Source organism: Molossus molossus, unplaced genomic scaffold (genome assembly GCF_014108415.1).
Source record: "Molossus molossus isolate mMolMol1 unplaced genomic scaffold, mMolMol1.p scaffold_m16_p_13, whole genome shotgun sequence".
In the NCBI taxonomy this organism is placed as follows: domain Eukaryota; kingdom Metazoa; phylum Chordata; class Mammalia; order Chiroptera; family Molossidae; genus Molossus; species Molossus molossus.
Window position 1 is genome coordinate 5,075,330 of NW_023425348.1, and position 26,462 is coordinate 5,101,791.

Consider the following 26,462-nt stretch of genomic DNA (forward strand, 5'->3'; position numbering starts at 1 on the left):
TTTAAAACTTTATTGTTGAATGTATTACAGATGTCTCTCTTTTTTTCCCATTGACCCCCTCCTCCACAATCCCATCCCCTTCCTGCCTTCCCCCACACTACTGTCTGTAAAGCACCCTTTTACCAATTGATAGGCCAATTACTAATCACTCTTCTCAATTATATTAAAATACCTTACATGAGGGTTTTTATGAGGCCACACTGTTTTGTTTTGTTTTTTTGGATGTATTCAATTTATCTTTTTTTGGATGTAGTCTTTATCTTTAATCTAATACATTTGTATTTCATGGAGTTTGAATATTTTTCCATTTAAATTCATTTACATTGTCACCTACTCAAGCTTGCCTTGTCCCTAATGAATTTTAATTAATGAGGTTTTATTGTAGCTTATTTTTCTCGGTGCACCGTGCTTGTTTCCATTTTGGTTTGGGAATTATTTCTTTTATTCACAACCGCTTAAACCCTACGAGCCCTGTTCCTTTGTTTTGAAAACCAAGTTTGAGCAAATTTCTTTCAAGTTTGTCTTATCGTAGAAAAACAGAACATTTTAAGTCAGAAATTGCCTGCATTTAAAATTGTCAAATTTATAGTAACTTTCTATTTTATTATTTTTTGGGCTAATAATTATTTTCCTAAGCAAAAATCTTTTATACACTCATTTTATATCTTAAACTATTCTGTAAACATTTTTATTTTAGTTTAATAGTTCTTTTATTTTTTATTACTTGTAGGTTATATTCCTCTTCACTGAATTTCATATTTCAAGAGGCTGTTGTCTTGATTCTTGAAACGAATGTGTACAACCATTGCTTTACTCTTTGGTTGGAAATGCCCTTAGTTTTGGGATAGACTTTTAAATGCTCTTGTGCGCCCCCCTGGGAGCCCTGTGCATTGACCTTCTGCCCTAGACAGTGGCAAAGGGGTGCCCTTTGCTTTTTCAGGCGTGGGTCAGGGAGCTCAGCAGGGCCCTGCCTTTTCACATGACTTCTTAGGGACTTCATCACTCCTTTCTGACTCAAACAGCAGGGAATCCCTTTTGCTACAGCTCAGAGGAGTTGTTCTTTGGCTAATAGCTTGGTCATTTTCTCCACGGGTTTTCATGATCGACCTGACTGTAAGCTCCGGGAGCTCTGTGAGGGCAGGATTCTTGTCTGTTTTGTGTTCTGCTCTATCATCAGCGCCTAGAGCAGTGTCTAGTGTACATTGTAGGTGCTCAATAAAAATGTGTTCAATGAATTTCTAAAATCTGTCCTCTGATATGTTGCGTTCGTGGAACAAATCATCAAAAGTACCAGACTACATCTCATTCTCCCATTGACAAAATGAAAGGATTTTACTGCTCTTAATATATAAGCTTTATGTGACCCTTCTCCAGGCCTGTCTTAGGCAACAGTTCCATTTGGATTGGGCAATGGCCTCCGACATAGATTGCTGTCGTTTTCATCCCAGGCAGTTCATATCAGTTGTTTGCTCAGCTAGGAAAGGGAAGCAGAGACAAACACGCAAACCTGTGTCAACAAAAATGCTCAACAGTGGAATTCACCTCTGTGTTTCTTTACAATTTATGTGAGGTTTATTCCTCACAGATTTGAGAAATCAGATCTTATTTCTCCATGCTGCCAGGAGGGTATGAACCTGAAGATACATCCTGTTTCACAGGAATAAACAGGTTAATGTGTGGTGTGTTTGAGGCCTTGTTGAAATAAATGGCTCTCAGCTCAGAAATACCATAGCTTGACCGCTGTAATGCATGGCCTGGGGGGTCTTTGCCAGACAATGTGTTCTAACTCAGAATAGACAGCAGTCTAACCTTTGAGCTGTCATAAGCACTCAAGATAATGCACAGATCTCCAGAGGAAAGAAAAATGTCATCTTTCACCCGACAACATTTTTTCCATTGATTTCTTAGAGTCGGGGGAGGAAGCGGGATAGAGAGAGAAACATGGATGTGAGAGAGACACATCGATTGGTTGCCTCCTGCACGACCCTGACCGGGGCTAGGGATCGAACCTACAATCCAGGTATGTGTCCTTGACCAGGAATTGAACCCGTATGGGCCAATGCTCAAACCACTGAGCCATACCAGTCAGGGCAGAAAAGTATCATTCTTGACCCAGTGGTTAGCTGTGGCAGTTCTCTCCTGTTGCCACTAGTAACCACGGTGTCGGTGCTGTCCTGTACAGTCCCCTGGTGCAGTCCCCACAGAGGGCAGGGCAGGGCAGCCAAAGCAAGTCAGGTGTTTGTCCTGTCCTTTTGCCTTTTACTTCAATTCTTCTAATACTTTTTTTTTTTTCTTCATTTTGACACTTACCTTCAAGTCTTCTGTTTGCCTGCTGCTTGGATGTGGCACTGGAGGGGGAGGAGCTACCTTGTCTCCTTGGTTAACGGATGAAGCGACTGGTCTGATGTTATGTAATTGTTTCCCTCTGCTTCTCCTGTTCCTGTTTCCATCCAGTTCCTTGCTTCTCTCTTCTGTCACTCACGTGTCTCCAATCCTTTTTTTGTACCTAGAATAGTCCCTCTATCCTCCCCTTGAGCTTGCTGTGCCCAGGAAATTGCCTAATGTTGAGCTGAGGTGGAAATCTGGAGGATGGAGAGAGTTCATCCTCACTGGGTAGGACAGCCAATCCCTTCTTCCTCCAGAGCTGTTCTTTTAGCAGCCCTTGTGTCCGGTTGGGGCCCTGTAGCCATCAGTGACCAAGACTTGGGGAGGTTCCCGCTGCTACCATGAGGCTGATGGTGGCATTTTCTGTGGCTCTGGAGGAAAAGCACCTTCGGTAAGATGATGGGGTCGACGCACTTCCCCGGCCGGCCTGTGCCTCCCACTGCAGTGCTGGGACGACTGGGCGTCTGTTTCGGAAGCGCAGGTGTGCGTGAGGGACGTGCCGCGCGGGAGCGTTACAGTGCTGCTGTCTGTCTCCAGTGGTGGCCCACAGGCTGAGGAAGCTAGACGTTCCCGTGAAGGACAGGGAAAAGCCCAGCACCCCTGGGGCTGACAAGGACCGCATCCCGAGACCCAGAGGGCCTGGCGAGGACCCCAGGAAGGTAAGTGCCATGCACAGCCCGGCCCTGAGCCCTCCCCTCTCGGGGCCTCGGTGTGAGAGCGCACCAGCAGGGCCTGTGCACAGCAGGCAGGGTGGAGCAGCAGTGCCTTTCACTCTGTCTGGAGAGGACAGTCACGTTGCAGGGCCGAGCGTATACAGGGTGGCCCCAAGTAGGGTTACAGTTGTTTGTATGGGCAGTCATGTGATAATGAATACATAACAGTACAAGAATAAACTGTGTCTCACATACTCATGACTAAATTTTCTTTTGCCCACCCTGTACTTTTGGAGCCTGCTGCCCTGTTTCTTGTCCTTTGTCCTGGGAATGCTTTTGAGGGATGGAGTGGATGCCAGAGCCCTGTCACTTCTGTGGCGTGAAATCTCCCCTAACCCGGTCAGAGCCAGCGAGGCTCATGCCGAGGCCGGAGGGGTGGCCTGGTCCAGCTGCTTATGGAGAGGGGTTGTACCCTCTTACCTCACAGAACTGAGACAGTTCTTATTTGCTGTAGTTCCCCTCAGGTAGTCATTTTGTTCAAGGAAAACACCGTTCCTGTGCTTTTCACTGTAACAGCCAGTGCTGTACAAGCCCGTCTGATACCACCCTGGAGAAGGCGTGCGGATGATCGGCCGGCAGAGCAGGTGTGGCCTCGCCCTGGGGCTGTTCGTCAGGGGAGCGGCTTAAGGCTTAAAATACATTCCGAAAACCAGGGCTCTGTTCTGAAGTCAGGTTGCATTTCGTTGACCTGGAAGATAAAATGGGCATCTCACATCCACTCCAGTGGGTTTGCTTGGTGATGGTTTTAACATAAACACGTTTGCCTTCCAAATCTCCGTGGCTTTTCCTTCATTGTATGTGAACCAAGGCCATGAGAACTTTCTTCTGTTGTCCAGCCTGCGCCGTCCGTGCAGGGTGCGCTGTCCTGTGGTTGTCCCGGGCCAGGGTGCCAGGCGTGTCCGAGCCGGGCAGCTCTGGGCTGTCCCTGCCCCGGAAGAAGTGCTGGGCCGACAGGTGTGAGGTGGTCAGCCCTCGTCCATCTCCCAGACCTTGCGAAAGGGGCAGGAAGCGTAGTTGTATGTTTTTAGGTCTAAACCACAGGCTTCCTTGGGAGGAAAAGGACAAATTCAGGGTCACTGGCCATGCCATGAATTGTGGCATGCCCCTGATCTGGCACGGACCGCTTGAGGCGACCCCCACGGCAGACTTGCTCAGTCTGTAGGTGGCCCTGTGGTGGCCACAGTGGTGGGAAGTGAGCTGCCGCTCCTCAAGCCTGGAGCTGCAGTCTCCATGCAGTCACTGTCACCCAATTCTCCCAGCTTCGGGGGGTGTCCTCCAGCTCGCAGCATTTGTGAGCATCTGCGGACCCTCCGCAGCCTGCCTGCCCACGCAGGGTCTCCTGCCGCCGAGGCCGCCGTGCCCACCAGTGACCCGCAGTTCATTCACCCAGGGCACCCTGCTCCGCACGCGGGAGCCTTCCCTGCTTGGGGTTCACTTAAGGGAAATGCCCTGGGGCAAGATGGGCCGGGTATGGGCTGTTGGGTATTGGCTGTTGTGGGGCAGAGCCCTGCATGTCAGGGGACAGCGGCCAAGTGAGTGATCCAGGAAGTCATCCGATCGCAAACCAGAAGTTGTTCTTAACCCCTCACTCACTGGTGCACAGCAAGCTTGCCCAGCTGCCCAGATGGGGTCCGAGTGGGCCCTGGGAGCTCTCCTCAGCGCCTGGCCGGCTCCAGGCCCCTGTGGGAGCCAGTCATCCTCCCAAGGGCTTAGGGCTGCCTGGTCCAAGAATGAAGGGCCCCAATGGGGGGTGGGGGGGCAGGTCCTTTTGGTCCCCGGAGACTGGCCCTCGGCGTCTGCAGAGCTGTCTGCTCTGGACCTTGCATGTGTCTCCAAGGCAGGACCTGCCAGGGACACTGGGCCACCTTGCATCCCTGTCAGCACGGTCCTGGCAGTGGACAGGTGGTCTGTCCCAGCCGGGTGGGACTGCCCTCCTGGACAGTATGCAGGTTGCTCTCTGACGACAGAGCTGCTGGTGGGCCTCCGTCAGGCGAGGGTTAATAGACAATTTGTTTATTGAATCACCAAGTAGCTGTCACATGATTTTAATCAAAACACCATTTCCCTGACAACAGTGATGTCAGTCTTGTTATTGCGGGAAGGAGCAGCTGTGAGGGACACTCAGACTCCATGCCGAGCCCAGGTCTGCAGGCAGAGCTCACAGGAGGGGAAGCACCCGTAAATAATAGTCGCAGGCTCGGACATCCGAGTCCACCCTCCTGTTCCTCTTCTCTATCCTGCAGGGACATGGCCGGAGCCCGGCTTTGCACCCCGAGTCTCCACTGACATCTCCCCTTCTGCACACCTTGCTCCTACTTCTGATTTTCCAGTCTAATTTTCTCCAAACTCCAAGAGTCTTTGGGGCCCCAGGATCTCTGGCTGCCGCCTCCGGGCACCTGTCTCTCCCTGCTCTCCACTAGCACCTGCCGGTGAAGCGGGCGGTTCCAGCCTGAGGTGGGCCATTCCGGAACCAGCCTCGCGGGGGAGGAGCGGCTGCTTGTCCTCTCCTGTCCCTCCTGAGACAGCAGGTTGGGGGCCAGGTGCTGCCCCAGGGTCTCCGGGGCAATTCTAAGGAGCTTGGCTGTGGCAGGGCCAGAGGATTAATTCTCTCGAGCCCAAAGGCTACAGGAGGCCTGAGTCCAAGCAAGCTGAGGCCTGACGACAGGCTGCTGCCCAGGGAGGTCAGCAGTGAGCCGGTCCTGGGCGGCGGGAGCAGTGCCCACAAAGTCCACTGTGAGGCAGAGAAAGACCCCTCTCCAGGCCCTCTAACCCTTCTCCACTCGGGAGCTTGACCTGAAGGTTGGAGACTCATGAAAAAGGCCTCTTTCTAGGGGAGCATGGATTCTCATGGTACCGTGGCTGTTCTGCCCAGGACTCAGCACTGAAAATGAAATCTTGGGCAAAGTTCTTGGTTCTTAACCTGGAGCTGGGACTCCGAGTAGGACAGCCATTCTTCAACGAGTGAGAGGTTCCCTAGGCACCAAGCGGCTGTTCTCTCTGTCCATTGTTGGGACAATTAAGAGTTGAATGGAAGCAAGACAGGTAGGAGCGAGATGCGGTGACAGCCACCCGGGGAGCTGGGGCTTCTGGGTACTTTCTGGTCAGAGGGCAGGGTCAGGCCAGGCTGCATTTGAACTGATGGTAACCCTGGGAGTTAGGTCAGCCAGTCTGTTTCTAAGTTACCAGTGGGGTAGCGAGCCTTTGCAGTGACTTTCCCCGTTAGTGGCAGGGCAGGGAGAGGTGCCAGGGGCTGAGCGTTTGCTGCCTCCAGCCCGGCCCTGGCAGAGGACGGGTAGGCACCACCCTGCCTGGAGGGACTTTCTGGCCAGGGCACTGCTCGCGGGAGGGCGGTTCTCGTCCCGTTCCGCACAGGCCCTCCTTGCCCCGCCCTCTCATCCTGGGGCCCCTCCCCTGCCTGTCCGCTGGTCCTCACTTTGCTGGGCCCAGGCCGAGGGGGCGCTCGCGCTGCCCCTGGGAGAGCTTTGGGCGCTTCCTCACCCCGGGCCCCAGTGTGCTGCTGGCCCCATCGTTCCTCCTTTTCTTTGGGGAATTAGGGAGACTGAGTGAGAAACTCGAAGCCTGCCTGGTGGGTGGACTCACTTCTCCCTCGAGAGGCGGAATCCCTGCCTCATTTCTGCTGGGCCCAGGTTTTCTGAGGGTTCTGCCCAGCCAGCTCTTGGGGCGTCAGCTGCAGGGGGAGTTGCTTCCCATGGTGCCATATACCCCCCCCCCCCAATCCCAGCACCTCGCTTGGTGGCTCAGCCTGCACCCACTCTGCCCAGGCTTCAGATGGCCAGTTTAGACCTGCCGAGTCAGGCGTGCCTCGGAAAGCCCCCTGGAAATGCAGGCACAGGGAGATGCCCACACTCCCAAGGGGCATTTGCGCCGCAGGCCCAGAGGTCAGCTGTGGAGTGGGCTGGGACGTCGCAGCGGGAGCTGAGTGGCTCGGGGCCTGCAGCCCCGGCTGGGGGTAGATGTGCCAGCGATGGTTGAGTGTCTGAGGTGAGGGTCCAGTACCTTCACTTAAGACTCCATCTGTCTCCCAAGGGACACTGCGTAGTGTGAGCCGTACAGTGTTCCATCCCTCCAGAGCCACTCAGCCTTGTCGTTTCTGCAACATGACACATCGGCTGGGGCTAGACTGAGAAGGGCAGAGCAGCTGTAGCCTGTGCAGGTGACTTATTTTGTAGCCACGGGGCACCCAGGATTTAGTGCACAGAGCCCAGACGTGCCGGGGCTGCAGGCAGCATGGGGACCTCCCTCCCTCACCTGCACCCAGGGAAGGATTTGAATACTCCGCAGGGAGGGGCCCTGTGAGAACCCAGGAACTGAAACAGGAGGGGTTGCAGGTGGAGACACTAATGTTTTTCTAAGTCAGGAGTTGGAAACACCTTAACTTGGGGTCTGTGAGTGGGCCTGGGGAGTGCGGGAACCAGCTCCTCCCCTGACAAGATCTGTCCAAAGTCATGTCGACACGTGTTTCTTGGGAAGAGGGCCAAGGCTTTCCTCAGTGGATCAAGGGGATCTGTGAAACCTCCATTTAAGAACTAATGGGGTGCCCTGGTTGGGTATGTCAGTGGGTTAGAGCATCATCCCAATATGCCAAGATTGCAGGTTCGATCCCTGGTCAGGGTACATACAAGGAGCAACCGATAAATGTAGAAATCAGTGGAACAACAAATCAGTGTTTCTCTGCTCTCTCTCTAAATCAATTAAACAAAACCCTAATGGGGTAGAAAAGAGCAGATGGCCAACAACAGAAGCTGGGAACCAGCACTACCCCCCCTCCCCCTGCCCCAGGGCAGGGCCTGACTGGGTGCCAGGGCGCTGGGGGTGGCCCTTTGGAAGCTGGGCCATCAGCTCCAGTCCTCCAGCCCAGCCCTCTCCCCCCTGCACGGAGCCTTTGGCTCTTGAAGGCCACACAACTGCAGAATGGTTCTGGAGAAGGTGGAGGTCCGGGGCCTGACTGGCAGCTGAAGCTCTGGCAGGTCTGTTGTTTTTGCCTGTACCCTGGGCACTGGGGTTGTTTTTGGCAACACAAAAATGATGGAGAAATTTGGTGAGAAGGGAACGTTTGCAAAACATCGTTACTGAAATCCGTGCTTTCCTTAAAAAAAAAAAAAAAAAGGAAATTCAAATGTAATTGAATTCTTGGGTAGCCAAATGGGGTAACAGCTGTTTGGGGGCAGTGCTGAGCCCAGGGGCACAAGTTCATGGGGAAGGCTCGGCCTCCTCCTGCCTTTAGCTGTCTCTCCGCCCCCTGCCCCCTGCCGCCAGCAGAGAGCCTGGTTTGGGAACCGTCTCTGTTCTAGAGCATGGGCTTAACCGGGATGGTCTGAGTGAAGCCAAATCTCAGGGGAATCTGCTGCCAGAAAGTAGGGTCTACTGCTGCCCCCTCACTCTGGCATCTGAGCAAGTCCTGAGCTTTTGAGGGCCCCACGTGCCTGGGCAGATGGATTCTTTCAGCACCCAAGGGCATGGAGCTGGTGTCTGCCCCTGGGTGGGGTCCACAGTGAGTTGAGGCCTCTTTGCAGGCCCCATAGATCTGCCATCATGAATTGGTAGCAGTGTCTTGCTGGTCCCTTGTTCCCAGACTTCGCCCTGTAAGCCTGTCCTTGGGGCTCCCCTCCTGCTGGGAGGCCCTGGCCAGACTAGCTCTGAAAGTCCAGGGGCACTGGGGTCTCGCCTAGCCTGTTGTCCATGTGCAAGTGGCTAACGTGTACTTGGGCCATTTTAGAGCCAGGTATTACTTAGCCCGCTGATGTCGGTGAGAACATACTACCCACTGTTCTTTGCTGCAGCCGGAACTGAGCACGGAGCCCAGGGAGCGGAAGGGGGGGTGCGGCCCAGGGAGCGCGGGGCCCAGGGAGCGCGGGGGGCCCAGGGAGCACGGGGCCCAGGGAGCGCGGGGCCCAGGGAGCGTGGGGGGCCCAGGGAGCGCGGGGGGCCCAGGGAGCATGGGGCCCAGGGAGCGCGGGGCCCAGGGAGCGAGGGGGGCCCAGGGAGCACGGGGCCCAGGGAGCGCGGGGGGCCCAGGGAGCGCGGGGCCCAGGGAGCGCGGGGGCCCAGGGAGCACGGGGCCCAGGGAGCGCGGGGGGCCCAGGGAGCACGGGGCCCAGGGAGCGCGGGGGGCCCAGGGAGCACGGAGCCCAGGGAGCGCGGGGCCCAGGGAGCACGGGGCCCAGGGAGCGCGGGGGGCCCAGGGAGCGCGGGGCCCAGGGAGCGCGGGGGGCCCAGGGAGCGCGGGGCCCAGGGAGCGCGGGGGGCCCAGGGAGCACGGGGCCCAGGGAGCGCGGGGGGCCCAGGGAGCACAGAGCCCAGGGAGCGCGGGGCCCAGGGAGCACGGGGCCCAGGGAGCGCGGGGGGCCCAGGGAGCGCGGGGGGCCCAGGGAGCACGGGGCCCAGGGAGCGCGGGGGGCCCAGGGAGCGCGGGGGGCCCAGGGAGCACGGGCCCAGGGAGCGGGGCCCAGGGAGCGGGGCCCAGGGAGCGCAGCCACCTTCCACACTTACAAACCCCACCAAGGCCCGGCGAGGACAAGGCCTTATCTCATTCGCCTGCCACTCAGATCACCCAGGTTCTTAGAAAATAAGTTGTTTTTATTTTCATTCAAGAGTGTTGGAAATGTAAAAACAGTATCTTTTCCTTGCAGAAAATTACCCCATTTAAATTAATGTTTGATACAAAGATCATTTATTAAACTGCATTTTAGTCTATTTTCTAACATTGAGTGACAGGTTACATATTTTTATTTTCTCACACTGAAGTTATTATGATTTGTACTTAAAATACCAAAGCTATTGAACTCACCATTTATTCCTTAGTCATTAAAAAAAAGCACACAGAAAAAATAAGTACAATTAGATGAACTTTATCAAAAGTAACTTTCACAGACCAAAACTCCAGCAGAGACCACCCTTCTTTCAGAAATGAGCAAACTGTCTTACTCTTTCTAAAAAGTGCAAATATCTCTGTATCACTTTTATTTCTTAAATTGTAGCCCCAAAGGGACAAACCTTTTCTGTCTGCTCCTTTTCCCTTCAGAGATTTTGGTGGAGGTGATTGCTGTTACCATCAGTAGCGGGAAGGTGATCACCCTTGCACTTCCCTCACTGACCAATGTGGACAGACAGGCGGCACGGCCAGGGCCCAGCACCTGCGTTTGCTGACGTGCGGGCCCAGCCTGGGCCCTGCTTCCCGGCACACCGTGCCTCTCCCTTTAAAGCTCCCCTACCTGCCCACTGTGCCTCTGAAACGACAAAGTATCCATCAAAGTATGTTATTTTTTTAACCATGTAAGTGTCTAGTCAGCACTTTTACTTGATGGGCCTTGATGGAAAATAGCACACCCCTCCTGAGGACCCCAGAGTGGCCCCTTTCTCGGCCTGCAGCTGTGCCGTCTGGCCCGTTGGCACACTCCGGTGGGAAATGACTCTTGTATGACGTCTCTAATGTGAACCTCAACTTCTACAGCTGAACGGGCGCGGGGAGGAGAGCCATCGATCGGTGGGGCTGCATCTCCCTCAGCCTTGCTCAGGCGCCGCGAGAACAAGGCTGAGGGACAGGCACGCCCAGCGCTTCACCAAGAGGGGGCTTTGCACACACAGCTGTCTGCTCATGGAGAGTCCACTGCTCCTGATGATGGAAGAATGTGGGGGCAGGAGCCAGACCCCAAGAGCTGGTCCTGGCCCCTCCCGTGACGGCTCCAGGTCCTCAGACAAACAGGCTCCGAGAGCTGTGGTTTCCTCAGTTGTGACGGTGGGGCCGGCACCTGCCCAGGGCACTTCGGAGAACTGTGCCCATTAGAGTGACCGAGGGCTGGGTACCTCCGTGTGCGGACCAGTGCCCGCCTGCCCGCCAGGAGGGCCGAGCACTGGGCAGGGAGCACAGCACTCCACTGGCCAGGTCCGCCTGTTTCTCAATCCGTGTGACCGTCTGTGCCAGCGCTGCCCACTATGCTGAAATCTGCCCACATGCCATGTGGACATAAGATGATGGTGCAACTAGGGTGTCTGGAGATCTGGAATCCACCAGGCAACCTTAGTGGGGGAAGTGATGGGACAGCGCGCAACGGGCACTGCGGGGCCAGGGGGGCCCCTACTGCCCTGCTCTTGTCCCCTGTACGCCACTCTGGAGATAAGCTCTGTAAAAACTTCCAGAAGCAACAGATCAAACGTCCCTGTCTACCGTGGCTCCACCTTACTACCTGTTCCCAGTTTTCACCTTCGATGTCCAGGCAGGCAGAGACCGAGCAGCGCGGGGGCTCCCGAGGAGGCAGTACGGGTGGCCCAGCTTAGGAGACAAGAGGGAGCCAGGTCAGCCCACGGGTTCGGCAACCTCTCCTTGGGACCCGTGTCATCAAAGGACACGGTGCACTTACTGTCTCTGAAGGAGGAGGGTGTGAAGTTATCTGGAATGTGAATTTCCTTTAAAACAACAGGGAACTGAAGTGTAACTGTTGATACAGGTTTTTAAATGTAATCTGGAGCTGAGAGTTCTGACCCCAACTCAGACCCCCGTATCTAAGGACCTGGGCTTGACCGGGGACAGGAGGGCCCGCAAAGGAAGCCTCTGGCGCCCGCGCGTCTCAGCTGCCTGCGCTAATCAGAGGCTGCTCTAGAGGGGACACCCGGACCCCTGAGCAACCAGAATCGGAAGCTGCTGCTTCTCCCCTCTTCACTTTCTGGTTGGCCGTCCAGTCCTCTGGCCGAGAACACAGCCTTCTTCCCAACTGCGGCGACCGGCAGAGTCCTCTGCTCTGAGCCCCTCGGTGTGGGGCAGAGCAGGAGGCCAGGTGGGCGACACCCTCCTGCAGGGGCCTAGGCCGCTGCAGGGCCACATCCCACAGGGGTCCTCCCACCCCAAGGGCAAGGGTCCTCATGACTCTGGGGCCTCTGAGGTTAAGGGGTGACTTCAGTCCCAGGCCCCTGCCAGTCCCAACTCAGGACCCAGCTACACACTGAGCGCTCTCCTGGAAGGAGGGTTCTGTTCAAATCCGAGTCCTTTAGTCCTATGGTCCTCCTCTGTGGGCCCCAGATGCTTCTCACGTGGCGATATTTTAGGGGACCCTCCTGTCCCTGCTCTGTCCCTGGGCAGCAGAAGGCCGCGCAGGCCTGAGGGCGGGCGGGCGGGCCACCCAGCCTGTGCTAACGACTCCGTTTGCCTTCCAGAGCCCAGCACGGCAGCTGCACACTAGGGACACTCTCGTCCAACTGGAAACTGCAGACATAGTGCATTTTTCCCGAAGTAGAGACTAACATCCTGGATTAAAAAAGGACATAAAACAAAAAATAAAGTACCACACATATTGCACTTTTTGCCAAATGAAATGTTTCCCTCGTGCGCACCTGGCCAGTCTCTGGAGGAGCCTGGCTGCACGCGGCCAGCGGACGCGGCATGCAGTAGTGTACACGCTGACGCGGAGCGGCCTCGTGGCGGCCTGGGTAAGCCTCTCCGGGTCGTAGTGTTTGCGAGGGCACTGCGGCAGCTCACGGGGCACTGAGGGCACGGAGCAGGGGACGGCCAGGCAGGGTCAGGGACACCCGACTGGCCACAGAACCCGTCTCCTCTCACCAGCCCCCTTTCTGTAAATATAGATCCTCTTGGAATTTACTGGTTTCTGCTGGAGACACAGGAGAAAAGCAAACAGGAGCTGCCACAGGCCCAGAAGCCCAGCATCGGGGGGCAGCGTCCGGCTCTGCCCCGGGAACAGCGCTGCTGCTCCTCTGTCCCCAGCGGACTGGCTGCCACGGGTGCCCGAGGCCTGTCTCTGGGTCCTTGAGCTTCCAGCAGCTCTGCGCTGCCCCGTCCCTGATCACCGTGCCCAGCTCCTGGCTTCCTGGGCTGTGGGGCTCCCGGCCTTGGGGGTGTCTCTGCCCATCTGTAACTGCCATTCCTGTGACTGCAACGAGCAGCCCCCATTTTCAATGTGGAAGAACTTAAATTTCATAAATGTTACAGCACTTCGGTAGTATATTTTGGGGAAACACCCTTCAGTTTAAATAAATCAAGCCCTATTGTATAACTGACATATTTTGCAGACTTAAAACAGGTTAGAGATCTTAACGGAAGGATCTCTTAAATGAAAGGATATCGATGTCACGAAACCATCAACCTGAAGCACGGGGAGGGAAACAGTCCACAGAAGGAACATATTCACCCTTGCTGGAGTTTCACCAGTGTTCCTCACAGAAACGACCGCCCCCCACAGCAGCCTTCCTCCCGACACCCCGAGTCCCACCCGCTCGGTGCCCGGTGCCCGTGTAGTGTCCTGGCCCCCACGGAGCCAGGAACAAGGGATGCTCAAGTTACTAGCGGTGGGGGCTGGGCTGGCAGAACAGACCTTGGTCTTCCAGGCTCCCCTCACTGGCGGGGCGCTCACCACAGGGGAAAGGCAACGTGTGGGCGTCCCCGAGGGGGCAGCAGCGCCCGGCCTGAGCGGCTCACACGCTGAGAGGACAGCCATTCCGCAGGACAGTCCCTGACGGTGCTGACTGACACGTGGGTGTTCCTGTCCAGATGACAGGCGACTGTTACTTCTCGGTGTCCAGTTAGCTGGTGCAGCATCTGTCTTTTTCTTACTTTGATGAATGAATTGTAAAGGTTTAAGTTTTACTAGTGATACAGTGAGTCTGGCAGACGCTTTGCTTACATGGTTGACACCTGGTTGTGGATATTGCTGTAATACTCAAACATTTCATTACAAAGTCAAAACTTCAAGGAAATGAAGAATGTGATTCCCACACGGTGGAAAACAGACTCCGAAGGGACTTTGGATTTAGCACTGACGTACATGGAAACTGTTGGTTCCACAGAAAAGAAAGAATTAAAGCATGACCTGGGGAAAAGGCACAGCACTACCACTTCACACGGGAGAGAAAAGTTCATCTTCCTTGTTCTCAGAATCTCTAAGCCCTATACGAACCTGTCCGAACACAAAGCTCAGTTAACGACCAGCAACACAGAGCGTGAAGTCACAGTCAGTGCACTTGAAGAGACACTAGGTCCTCTACAGCCCGGCTGCGGAGCCTCCCGGCTGGGCGGGGCCGTCTCCACTCTGCGGGTCTCCTGTCAGTTCCACTCAGAGTCTGTGGCCCAGGGCACCTTCTGGAGGTGTGCTTCCTGCCCCAGGCGGAGAGGCCCAGGCGGGGACCCCTGCTGGTGTGCCAGGCCCCAGAGCAGCTTAGAACTAACTGCTCGGAAGACGAAGCTCAGCTTCTCCTCGTGCCCTGTGCATCCAATCTCCTTCCGTACTTGCCTCTAGCAGTACGTTGTTCCTCCGCTTCGGTGGGTGAGAAACCCTGCCTCCTTCCCCACGTAGACGGCACTTTCCCTGCATCCACCAGTCCCCTCCGCAGCGGTGCAGTCTGTATAAACTGGCATCTCTGTGACAGCTCCGCTGACCTCGGGAGTGAGCTTTGGTCTACAACTACGGGCCAGCACTTGCCACAGAAAACCGTGGGACAGAGCCAGGAAGGCCAGACCCTCCGATTCCAGTTGGGCAAGCTGACTCCCTCCTTAGGGACAGGGCAGGAAAATAAGGTTGAGATGTAAAAGGCTGGAATAAAAATAAAACGCGCGCTCTTCCTACACTGACCTGCCTCATCCCGGGGCCGGTCAGTTCACCAGGACACAGCCACTGTGCTGCGGGTCCACGGCCTCCAGCATCTCACAGTCGAAGAGTCCGGGGAACTCGGGGAGGGCCAGCGGGTCGTAGCTGGAGGGGTCCCCCTGCAGCCCCGAGCTCCGGGGGCAGTCCGCTCCGCCACCCTGCTCGGCGCCGTCCAGGGGGTACTGACAGGGAGTGGGGTAGTCTGGCTCGGGGGAGGCAGTGCCGGGCAGCTCACAAGTCTGATAGAACTGTAAGGGCGCTGGGGCGGCCCCGGCCTGCGGCGGCGGCGGCAGGTGCGCCCGGGCCGGCGAGGAGGGCAGGGGCCGCAGCGGCATCTCCCGGTACTGGCCCAGGAAGGGGCTGCACTGCATGTGCTCGGAGGCCAGGACCGGGCTCAGGGGCTGCGGCAGGCTGTACTGCGGCGGCGGCGGCGCCTCCTGGTGGGGAAGGGGCAGCTGCTGGCTCGGCTGTGGGTACGAGTTCTCCGCTATCTGCATCTGATTAAAGTATGCCTGCAGCTGAGACTGCTTCTGGAGGAAGAGACGCTTCTGTTGGAGTCTAAATTGGCAAAACCAAAAGAAAGAATTTTAAATCCTCTTCAGTGGTGGCCGCGCCGCAAAGCAGCACATCACTGGCTCCAGCCCTCGCCTCTCCGCGGCAGGAAAAAGTGGGGGCAGGAACCCAGTCTGGCTTTTCTCAAACCTAATCTCACTTTTCGTCCTCCAATTCTGACTGACCCCTCAGCGCAAAAGCGAACACCGACTCATTTTCTGACTCCAGAGTTTTCTCCCTGCGAAGCGAGAGGCTGCTTTTCCATCTGGAGCGAGCGAAGGGACGATGGGGTCCCCCCTGACCTCTGTGGGTGTCTGGCTGATGGAGCAGGTCATTCCGTCGTGGCCATGCAGCTTCTGCTAGTGAGGCCCGGGCAGGAAGTCCTCCACGGAGGACGGAGGATCTTTGCAGGACAACCCGCTGCGCGGCACTGGGGCAGGGGTTTGAGAGCTCAGGTCTCCTCAGCACGGAGGGGCGTGAGGAGACAGGGAAGCAGCACGTGAGGGCGGCTGGTCCCCGAGAGCACGCCCGTGGACACTGGGTATCCGCTCTGGCCGTCATGTCTTGAATACTGGCTCATACATCACAACCTCTTTTTCCACCCTGGCCAGGTGGCTAGGTTGGTGGGAGCATCTCGCACCAAGACGCTGTGAGTCTAGTTCCCAGGCAGGGCACACACCTACGTTGTGGGTTCGATCCCCGGTTGGGTCATGTATGGGAGGAAACCAATCGATGTTTCTCTCTCACAGAGATGTTTCTCTTTCTCTCTCTCTCAAATCTAAAAATACATCCTTGGGTGAGGATTAAAAAAAGAAGAGACATCAACCTGTTCCTAGTGGAGGCAAACACCAGGGGAATGGATACATGCCCAGCATTCTGAAGTCTCCCAGAAGAAAGTGACTTCCTGGGCCAGAGGTGCTGTCTCACCTGTGTTCCTGCAGCTGCTGTTCCAGGCTCCGTGGTGGCTCCTTACAATACAGCTGGCAGGTGTTCTGGGCTTTCGACAGAAGGCTGGGCTTCTGGAAGAGCAGAAAACACCAGGAGCGTGACAACGTGCTGCCACGTAGGACGCAGACGGCAGCCTGAGCCGAGCCCCTGGGAGGAAGCCCGCTCCTCCCAGCCCACACGGGGCGGGGGAAGGGACTGAGGGCACTGCTCACTGCGACCCGGGAGGAGCTCGGGAAAAAGCGTGGGGTCGGCAGCCTGGGCTGTCTCAGCTCTACCCTACCTCAGTTTCCCATTTCTACACGTCCCCGAGGACTCAGGTGCATGGAAGGGAGGAACATGGGAAGTGGGGCTAACCCTAACAAAGGCTGCAGCACCTGCGGGCGGGCAGATGATTCATTTCCTGCGGTTCTTGGGCACCGACACAGACAGCTGACACTGACAGTGTGCAGACTCGAGATTTCCACCTTCTGTTATGCACGGCAGCAGCAGAGGCCGTGCTCCCCTCTCCTGCCACTCTGTGCACATGCTTTCCTGGGCCTCGGGACAGGTCCACTGCCAGCGGAGCACAGGCTCCGTCTAGCCCGTGTCCAGAACCAGAGGCACTGCCACACCTGCCCGCCCGCAGGGAATCAAGCTGCTCCCGCGAATGGAAACCTGAACAAGCTAAACAGGGCTGTGCTGTGCAAAGGCCCACTCTAGCCCGCGGAGCAGCCAGGGGCAGGGCCCACCTGGAGTCTGTGCTGCAGGTACTGGGCTCCCAGGCTCTGCCGCTGGGACAGTGGAGGACGCACGCCGGCGGGGAGCGCGGAGACACCCTCCTGCTGCTGAGCGACTTCCTCCTGAGGAGCAAGGGGTGCAAACATTTTCAATTCTCCGTGTGGGAGAAAGTTGCAGTTTTTAGTTTAAGCACCCTGGCAAATGTCCAAGAGGAACTCCAACTGCGTAACAGGCTACGTAAGGCTTTCCCGCAGCTGGGAGGCCGAGGGCAATCAGTGCGCAGGAATCCCGCCCTGGGCTCCGCAGCGCGGCCGGGTCAGCACTGAGCCAGGCCCTGGCCACCAGGCCACTGCCTTCATGGGCCTCGAAGGTATGGCACCTTGACGACTAAAAACAGGCTCAAAACAAAACTTACTGGATAAACAGCAATCTTTGAATCTTCATAAAGAGTCCATTTATAATGTTTAATGAAGTGACAGCACATCAAAAGTAGTGGCAATAAGATTCTTATAAGTTCATTACGCTTAGTTTGTGTGTGTGTGCCTGAAGGCAGGGGCGTTCAAGGAGACCCTAAGAGGTAATTCACACAGTCTGCGTGTGAACCGAACCCAGCTTGACAAGGCCTCCAGGTGGGGCTGGGTCCCGAGGCCGCGTGCACAGATCTCACCTGCCAGCGGCAGGTGGCGGCAGCAGAGAGCGTTTTCCAAAAGAACCTGTCTGTTCCAGGACGGGAGTAAGTCCTCTCAATGACACGACAGGTCTCAGGACACACGCACTGCCCTCACCGGCACTGTGGCGGCCCGGGGCGCTCACCTGAGGGCAGCTGCCAGCCAGCTCTGGGGGCTGAGGGGCAGCAGGCGCCGGGTCGGCGTCGGCCTCCGGTCCCATCTGCTCATACAGCAGCTGCACTTTGTTCAGCTCCAGGATCCCTTTGGTTCTGGCCAGGTTCTGAAGGTGTTGTCTAAATGCTACGATTCCTGAAAGAAAGTGCAATGACCAAACCGTCTAAATAAAACACAAGGCCTCTTAGTGACCACAGGTGTGACAACCAACATGGCAACAAAGCCCTTCAGGCCCCACCAGCCGAAAGTCCGAAAAGCAGCCATTACCTTGGGTGAGGGAGGTGTCCGAGGCCCTGCGGCCCTCTCGGAAGCTCACTGGTGACCTGTTGTGGGCCTCTCTTTTCTGGGAGCTCAGAGCCTGCATGGCTGGGTTGGCAGGTCTCAGGCTTATGAAGGGCGATGCCACGCGAGGTGAGGGCTGGTTGGCTAACATGAGGTCTTTAAGGGAAGGGGTGTCCTCCAGAAAGTTCAGGTCCCTCTGAAGAGAACCCATGTCATACTCAGAGTCCACACTGCCAAGGGAGGGGTTGTCACTCATGGAGAAAACTTTCCCTTTAAGAGAAAACGAAACAGGTATGACGAATAGCAAACAGCGTCTTCTTTGAACAGGAGATACAAAGCGTAGCCAGTCTGAGTCCTCACAGCTACAATGTCCTTAATCTCTGACCAACACATCTTTTCAGAATCTTTTTACATGTCAATTTAATCAGCTTCGAATTTAGTGGGGAGAACACCCCAGAACCCGTACCCGCCAGATCTCTGCCACCCAAAAGTGCTAGGGTCCTGGATAAGCCACACAGCACCCAGGTGAATTCTGGGGGTCAGGGGAGGCAACTCCGAGAGGACTCACGTACATCTCGGCAGCTGCTGAGCAGGCCTAGCTCCAGCTGAATGGTGTCCAAAGGACAAAGCAGACTCATGTGCACCGGGACCTTCGTTATGGACTACGTTCTAGGCCTTGGCTGCTATCATCCCCATTTCGTGGAGACGGGGGTATGGGTTGATGCTGTGCAGACTTCACCTAGATGACTGGTCACCATACCTGAGCCTGGCATCACGACTAGCTGATTGGTCACTTCGGACAGAGTGTGCCGTCTCTGCCCACTACGCGTGGACTGGAATGCTTCAAAGGCCTGACTGGGGTCTTCCTCAGCTTCTGCTTCTGTCTCCAACCCTTCGTCGATGGAGGTCTCCATCACGCTGCTGGGCAGTGACTGGCACCCCTCCCTCACCAGGATGGGGGGCACAGGGTCCAGCAGACAGCCATTGACCTGAACGTCAGTGCGAGAGCAAACTGTCAGTTGTTGCTCTGCTGAGACATTCGAAAAACCCACAAGGAAAAAATGTCAACACGTGTGGCAAATCAGAAATCAAGTAAAATACTAAACACGTACATATTTGTGCCTAAGGACAACAGGCAGAGGGTCACCTGCAGCCCCGAGCCAGGAGCCAGTGAGACCAACGGGCTCTGCCTCCCAGGCGTCTGAGTCACCATGACTACAGTCGAGTTTTCCAGGGCTTTCCAGATGCACAGGGTTAGGAAGTTGAGGCCTACCAGTTATTATTTTTTTAAATAAGGAAATGAAGAAGGAGAAGATGAGATTAAAAAAATACTGCGACTCAGAGCCAAGAAAAAGGAGTAGTCGCCAGCATTCCTCATTTTCAACCACAAAACACACTGCACGGTTCTAGACATACTTTTATGTTTATTACTTAAGTACCTGCCCATCTGATTTAGTCTTTAATTGGTTCTATGTGCCTGAGGAATGGAAAAAGGAATTCTTTAAAGATGGGCTGATAACCACAAAAAGGGTTGAAAAAAATTCAACTGGCAAACAGCCAAAGCCTTGCATCACAGAAGAACAAATGACTCGCAGGCCCCAAATTCCTGCAGAGGTTAATGAGAAGGGTGCACAGGGCTCTCCCCTAACAGCCCACACAGCACCCACGTTCCCACCCCCGGGTGAGCTCAGCACGTTGCCCTCCCACAGCTGCCAAGCAAACCCCCCAAGGCAGCAGGAACAGCAGACAAAGGGGCTGGGTTGTGGTTGCCTGTTCTTCTGGCTGGTAAAAGGCCCAAAGAGGAGGCAATTATTTACCTCATTACCCTAACTATCCCCGGTGGAAATCTGCTCCCTTCTATGAACAGCTGCTCAGCAACAGCCAGCCACACGCGTGCTCAGCAGTACTTTCACCTGCAACACACTGGGTAGAGCTATTGTCTCCTCTGGAGACAGGCGGAGTGCGTGTGTGTGCGGTGACGTGGGACACCCCTGTGCCAGACACAGGGAACTTTCCTCTTATGGCAACCAGTCTGCAGGCGCCGCAGGCCCTTTATTTGGAGAGGGCGCCTGGGTGACTCAGATCTCTGTTTGCTTGGGGGAGGGGTGGCAATTCCATGAAGCTGCGCTGGGGCTGCAGCCGTGACCAGGACCAGGTGGCTGGCGCATTTCAAGTGAGGGGTGGTCATTTCCAGGAAGAGCGGTAGGTGCTCTCTCCAGACTAAGGCCAGTCCTCCCCTGGGCTCCAGCAAAAGCTCTGAAATCTGGCCCGGACTCTGTTCTCCCCTTGGCCCTTCTCCAGATACGTTTTCCTTCTAGACGACACTTAATGGTTTTCTTGTAGGAAAGAATGGCAGGCTGTCCGGGAACTTTACATTCATACGTCCAGGTGCCTTAACTGTCCACTCATACAATTTTCAAGGAATAGCCAAGGATGATTTAGAAACGAATAAAGCAACAGAGAAAAGACTGTTATTAAGTAATTATCTATCTTTACACTTACAGCCTATGTCAAAATGTTATCAGATACTTCTTGCAGTATAGTCTTATAACCAGGTCTTTTTTTTATTTGATAGAGAAAAGTTACCTTTTTCTGAGTACTCAAAAAACCTTTCAGTCTCTCTAAATTTGTATTTTTTCTCCTCAAAGTATCTGTTTATAAATTTATCTCCTCACCTAAACTACAAGAGGAATTATGTCTCTTATTAAAAAATGTTTGCTGAATTCAGTGTCAACCAGGACAGGTGGAGGGCAGTGGCCGTTTCTCGGATGGCGCTGGCCGAGCTCGTCAGAAGGCACTGGGAGTCCGTCCACGGCACGGACGTGCTCAGCTCTGAGCTCACTTCCTGAAACAGGTGACCGTCACGCCACCCTCCCTGTCAGCTCACTGCCAGGGCACTTGGCATAGTAAGAACCTAAATTCATTCAGCTCTAGGATTTTGTGACTGAAATATTAGGCTGATTTACCTAGGCTGCTAGGAATAATCTTTACTCTAGGAAATAATCTAGGCTAACTAAATGACAGGAATTCAAAATACAAGGTGGGTGAAATGTACATTTTCCAATGCATTGTTTTTGTCTTTCCTTAAAGCTCAATTAATCGCCTCACTTCTATGGAGGGACCTCCTATGCATGTAGGAGGCAAAGTCGGAGAGACTCTACCACTGACACCACGCGCCTGCGCCTACCCCAGATACAAGACCGTAGCACAGGAGACTCACTGATAGATCATTATGGACGAATGTGTGTGTCTCCCCTACCCTGAGTGTGGCTGCATTTGTAGGACCAGTGTCCTTACAAGAAGAGACACAGAAAGCTGGCTCTCTCCACAGGAGCAGGCTGTCCTCTGGAAGCCAGGAAGAGCCCTCACCAGATATCAAACTGGCCAAAAACATGCTCTTGGACCGTTGGAAGATGCGTTCGGCTGTTTAAGCCACACCCAGTCTACGTTTGCTTTGCAGCCGAAGCAGTCCGGAGGCTGGGGCTGGGCTTGCCGAACGTGCACCGAGTGCCGTGTGTTGGTGCCCGCTGTGGAGGCGCTGTGGGCTCCGACCTCGGCCCTATCACTTACTGGCAAGTTGCTTAGCTTCTATAAAGTTCCTTTTTATTTTTCACTTGTAAAATGGAAGTAAAGTTGTTTGGGAAGATTAAAATTATATATATATATATAATTATATATACCATATATACCATATATAATATATATATATAAAATAGTACAATACCTTAGGTACTCAATATATTGTAGCTAAGCTATTATTATTTCTTGACCAAAGAGAATGCTTTATAAGTTTAAAGCATTAGAATAAAATCAAAACATTTTATTTTAAAGCATTTTTACCATTTTGAGGCAAAGTAAAATGAACAACCAGGTAAAGAAGTAAAGAGCTGGATAACCCCACTACTAGAAATTTCTCCGAAGAAAATAATCAGAGGTATAGTCAAAGATTTAGACCCAAGGATATTCACCTGAAGCATATAGGAGGATGAAAAAAAAAAATTCAAGTACCTGGTACCCCAAAATAGGAGAGTACATAATTAAATAAGGGTTCATCTAATACAATATATTAAGCAGCTGTTAAATATAACTCATGATTTCAAAGACGATTTCATGATATGGGAGAAATGTTCATGATGTTATAATCTGTAAAGCAAGATCCAAAATGACATATCATAGAATATAATTTATATTTATTTATTTATTTATTTATTTATTTAGTTAGTTATATGCTCCTCGCAGGAACCAAACCCGGGACTCTATCTTCTGCAGACCGACGCTCAGCCGCTGAGCCAAACCGGCCAGGGCTGGCATCTAATTTTAAAAAGTCTACTGAGTTACTCACTGAGTTACCCTGTACTCACCTACCTGTCCATCTATCTATAACCCCTCCCAGGAAATATACCAAAGTGTGCTTATCTTTTGGGTAGTGGGATTATGGATAAGTTAATTTTTTCTTTATCCCTCTCTGAATTTTCCATGCATGAGTCTTACTGGGTTTTTTTTCCAGTTATAAATATAAAAATTCAAATTCAGAAGTAAAGTAGCAATTTCTTCCCTTTACTGAGAGGTAAACACTGTCAGCAGTTTGGTGTGTGTTCCTCTCAGGCCTCCTCCTGGGCACTCACCACCTCCGCAATAGCATCAGTTATTAAAAGTAAGAGACACCGAACCCTTTACCACACTGGCATTTCAGTTTGGCCTCACAGCTCCCTTCTGCTGTCCAGCTATGAAGGTGGTAACTCGGAAAATCCAGCTATTATAATCTCTAATAAAATGTTAAAAGAGACTAAAATGTGTGAGTATAAAAAACTCATGATTCCCAAAGAAACTGTCAAACGAGAAAGACTGACACTGCTGGTTTGTGCATCTGTCCCCAGGTGGTCTCTCTGTCACCGGGGGCTCATTGGCTGCTCAGAGCTGGGTGACTGTCTCAGAAAGGTGCTATTTTTTTGAGGAACCCCAGACTCCCTCAAGGACTGTACTGATGGTTTTAAGCTCTGAGATGAAAACAGCTGCCACCGACTGAGACAGAAGTGAATGAGCAATGGGTGCAGTGAGGAAGCATCTCCCAGGAGACAGCGGGTACTGTATAGTGAATGCAGATGAGGCGACGTGGACCACAAAGGAAGGTACGGCTTCTCTGTCTGATAGTTTGCTGTGTGTGTGCATTTAGTGATGGGACCCAGAGAAAGAGTACTAGGGAGGGCAAAGGGACAAGCATCTTTGCTGACATAAAATGTTCACAAGTGAGACAGTGGATGTCTACGGCCTGGCTACGTGCCAGAGCGGCTCTGCCAGTGTGGGTGGCCAGTTCCAGTGGGCACTGCTTTTCCTACACATGCAAATATACCATCTAGCTACTATCTATATCTCTCACAAAATCATTCATTTCCTGTCTGTTTCCTAGTTACGGTAACAATCACAAGCTTTAAAAATAGCTTGCCCTATATAATACAGCAGACAGCACCCAATCTGGGTTTTGGGCCTGATGCCCTCACAGACAAGATTTTGGCAGACTGCAATTTAATTTCTTCAAGGGACTTAGATCTTAAAAATAAATACATTATGTTCCCCAATTTAAGTCTAAATATCTGGGTGAGAATGTAGTAGCAGTTTATGAGATTAGTGAACACGCCAGGCAACCACAGCAAAGGAAAGAAGACTGTCCCCAACAAGTGGCGTTCTCAGGGGCACAGACACCAGCGCCTCATGTTCAGCAACTCAGCTTAACAACTGTTTGTGGCTGCCTAGCATCGAGCTGCTTGACTATGCTCTAGTTAAACTCATGACTTAGCCTCTGAATCAGTCCCGCCTCCAGAGCTCCCCATTTCTGATAATGACACTCACCCTCCCCTTCATCTAGGCTCAAACACTTCTATCAGTTTGTACTTCTCTCCGGACCCTAATATTCTATCAACTTTATCTGTATAATCTCACTTCCATTATCCCCTCCTCTCCGGTTCTGTGAGCACTTCCTGTTCAGGCCCTCATCGTCCCCTCCACTGGACACATTCTCTCACCGTCGCTGTCCTTGTCACCATCTCTCCCCTCCCCAATGCAGTCTATGTACCCTTCCTGGCTGATTTCTGAAGTACAACATGGATCATAGTGCTTCTTTAATCAAAAAATTTCAATTGTTTCCTCCTACCTTGTCTACTGGAGAAAACTCTCTAGGTGATGTTGAACACATTCCTACACTGAGAACCCTAGTCTAGAGGAAAAACATACAACCACTGCCTTGCCATTCAACGCTAAGCTACTCATCTTTATTTCTTACAGCTCCCCTTCATATCTCTTTCCTCAGACACACAAAGCTGCTGCTCTGACTTAGATGTCCCCCGGCTGTCCTGACGCTGCTGTGGCTCAGGCGGTCACTGCACCGAGGTATCACACCCTAGTTTCCATCCACTCAGATTCTGCATACCCCTCAACTGCTAGCTCTGACTTTCCTGTTCAAATCAGCTAAAACCAACTCCCCCCTGCTTCCTTCTAGTCTTAAAGCACGTTGCTTTGTATTTCTTTAAACCAATAATGAGTGAGTACAAGAAGAAATTAAGAAAATAATCCCATTTGCAACCGCACTGAAAAGCTTAAACTATCTAGGAATAAATTTAACCAAGAAGGTGAAAGACCTGTACTCTGGAAACTATAAGACACTGAATAAAGAAACCGAAGAGAATACAAATAAATGAAACATATAACATGCTCATGGATTGGAAGAATGAGTATTGTAAAAATGTCCTTACTACCCAAAGCAACAAACAGATTTAATGCAATCCCTATTCAAATACCAGTGGCAATCCTTTCAGAACTAGGACAAGACCCCATATAGACAAAAAAACCTTGGGAAAAAAACAAAGTGGCAAGTATCATGCTCCCTGCTTACAAAATATACTACAAAGCTACAATAATCAAAATAGTATGGTACTGGCATAAAAACAGATATATAGGTCAATGGAATAGACAGCTCAGACTCAAATCTTCCCATAACCAAATAAATCCTCCAATAAATAAATAAATTGATTTATATGGTCAATCTATGACCAAGGAGATAAGAATACACAATGGGGTCAAGACAGACTCTTCTGTAATGGTGCTGGGAAAACGGGACAGACACATGTAAAAAATGAAACGGGGCTAATTTCTTATACCATACATAAACACAAACTCAAAATGGGTTAATTATTTAAATGTAAGACCTGAAACCATAAAACTTCTAGAAGAAAACATAGGCAGTAAACTCTTTGATATTAGTCTTAGCAATATCTTTTTGAATGTCTCCTTGGGCAAGGGCAACAACAACAATATAAACAAACAAGACCATATCAAATTTAAAAGTTTCTGTACAGTGAAGGAAACCATCAACAAAAAGAAAAGACAACCCTGGCTGTTTTGGCTCTGTGGACCAATGAGTCAAGGGTTCGATTCCAGTCAAGGGCACATATCTGGGTTGCAGTTTGTCCCCAGCCTGGTCGGTTCACGTGGGAAGCAACCACTTGATGTGGCTCTATCACATCGATGCTTCTCTCTGTCTCTCTCCCTCCTTCCCTCCCACTCTATCTGATAATAAGTAGAAAAATATCCTCGGGTGAGGAATAAAAAAAGAAAAAGAAAAGACAACTACTAAATGGCAAAAAATATTTGTCAATGATAAGGGTTAATATCCAAAATGTATAAGGAATTCACACAGTTTAACAGCAAAAAAACAAGCAATCCAATACAAAATGGAGTGAGGACTTGAACAGACATTTCTCCAAAGAAGCTTTACAGATGGCCAAAAGACATATGAAAAGGTGGTCAATGGCACTAATCATCAGGGGAATGCAACAGTGAGATATCACCTCACACTTGTCAGAATGGTTATCATAAAAAAGTAAAGAAGTAACAAGTGCTGGTGAGAACGTGGGGAAAAAGGGAGCTCTTGTGCACTGTCGGTGGGATTGTCAACTAGTGCAGCCATGGCCCTGGCCGGTTTGGCTCAGTGGCTGGAGCGTCGGCCTGCGGACCAGAGAGTCCCGGGGTTGGTTCCCAGTAGGGGCACCTACCAAAAAATAAAATAAAATAAAATAAATTAGTGCAGCCACTAGCAAAACAGTATGGAGGTTCCTGAAGACAAACAGCTGTCATATGACTCAGCAACACCACTTCTCGGTATAAATCCAAAGAAACCCAAAATACTAATTCGGAAAAGATATACACACCTCTATGTTCACTGCAGCATTATTTACAATAGTCAAGACATGAAAGCATCCTAGGTCTCCATCAACAGATGAATGAATAAAGAAAATGTAGTGTATATATACAATGGAATATTGCTCACAAGGAATAGAAATCTTACCATTTGCAACAATATAGTTAGGCCTGGAGGGTATTATACTAAGTGAAATAAGTCAGTCAGAGAAAGACAAATACCG

At 52.4% G+C, this 26,462-nt stretch overlaps 1 protein-coding gene across 1 annotated transcript in view; it reads right to left on the bottom strand.

Moving 5' to 3' along the window:
- Window positions 1–12,225: 12,225 nt before the first annotated feature.
- SIK2 (salt inducible kinase 2) overlaps window positions 12,226–26,462 on the bottom strand; it is a 136,031-nt gene continuing 121,794 nt past the window's right edge. Inside the window, exons 10-15 of the mRNA XM_036257615.1 lie at window positions 18,809–19,037; window positions 18,034–18,318; window positions 17,738–17,901; window positions 16,936–17,046; window positions 16,187–16,278; window positions 12,226–15,265 (exon numbers count right to left, since the gene is read on the bottom strand). Coding sequence (XP_036113508.1) covers window positions 14,713–15,265; window positions 16,187–16,278; window positions 16,936–17,046; window positions 17,738–17,901; window positions 18,034–18,318; window positions 18,809–19,037 — 1,434 coding nt within the window. The 3' untranslated portion in view covers window positions 12,226–14,712. The remainder of the gene's footprint in view (window positions 15,266–16,186; window positions 16,279–16,935; window positions 17,047–17,737; window positions 17,902–18,033; window positions 18,319–18,808; window positions 19,038–26,462) is intronic.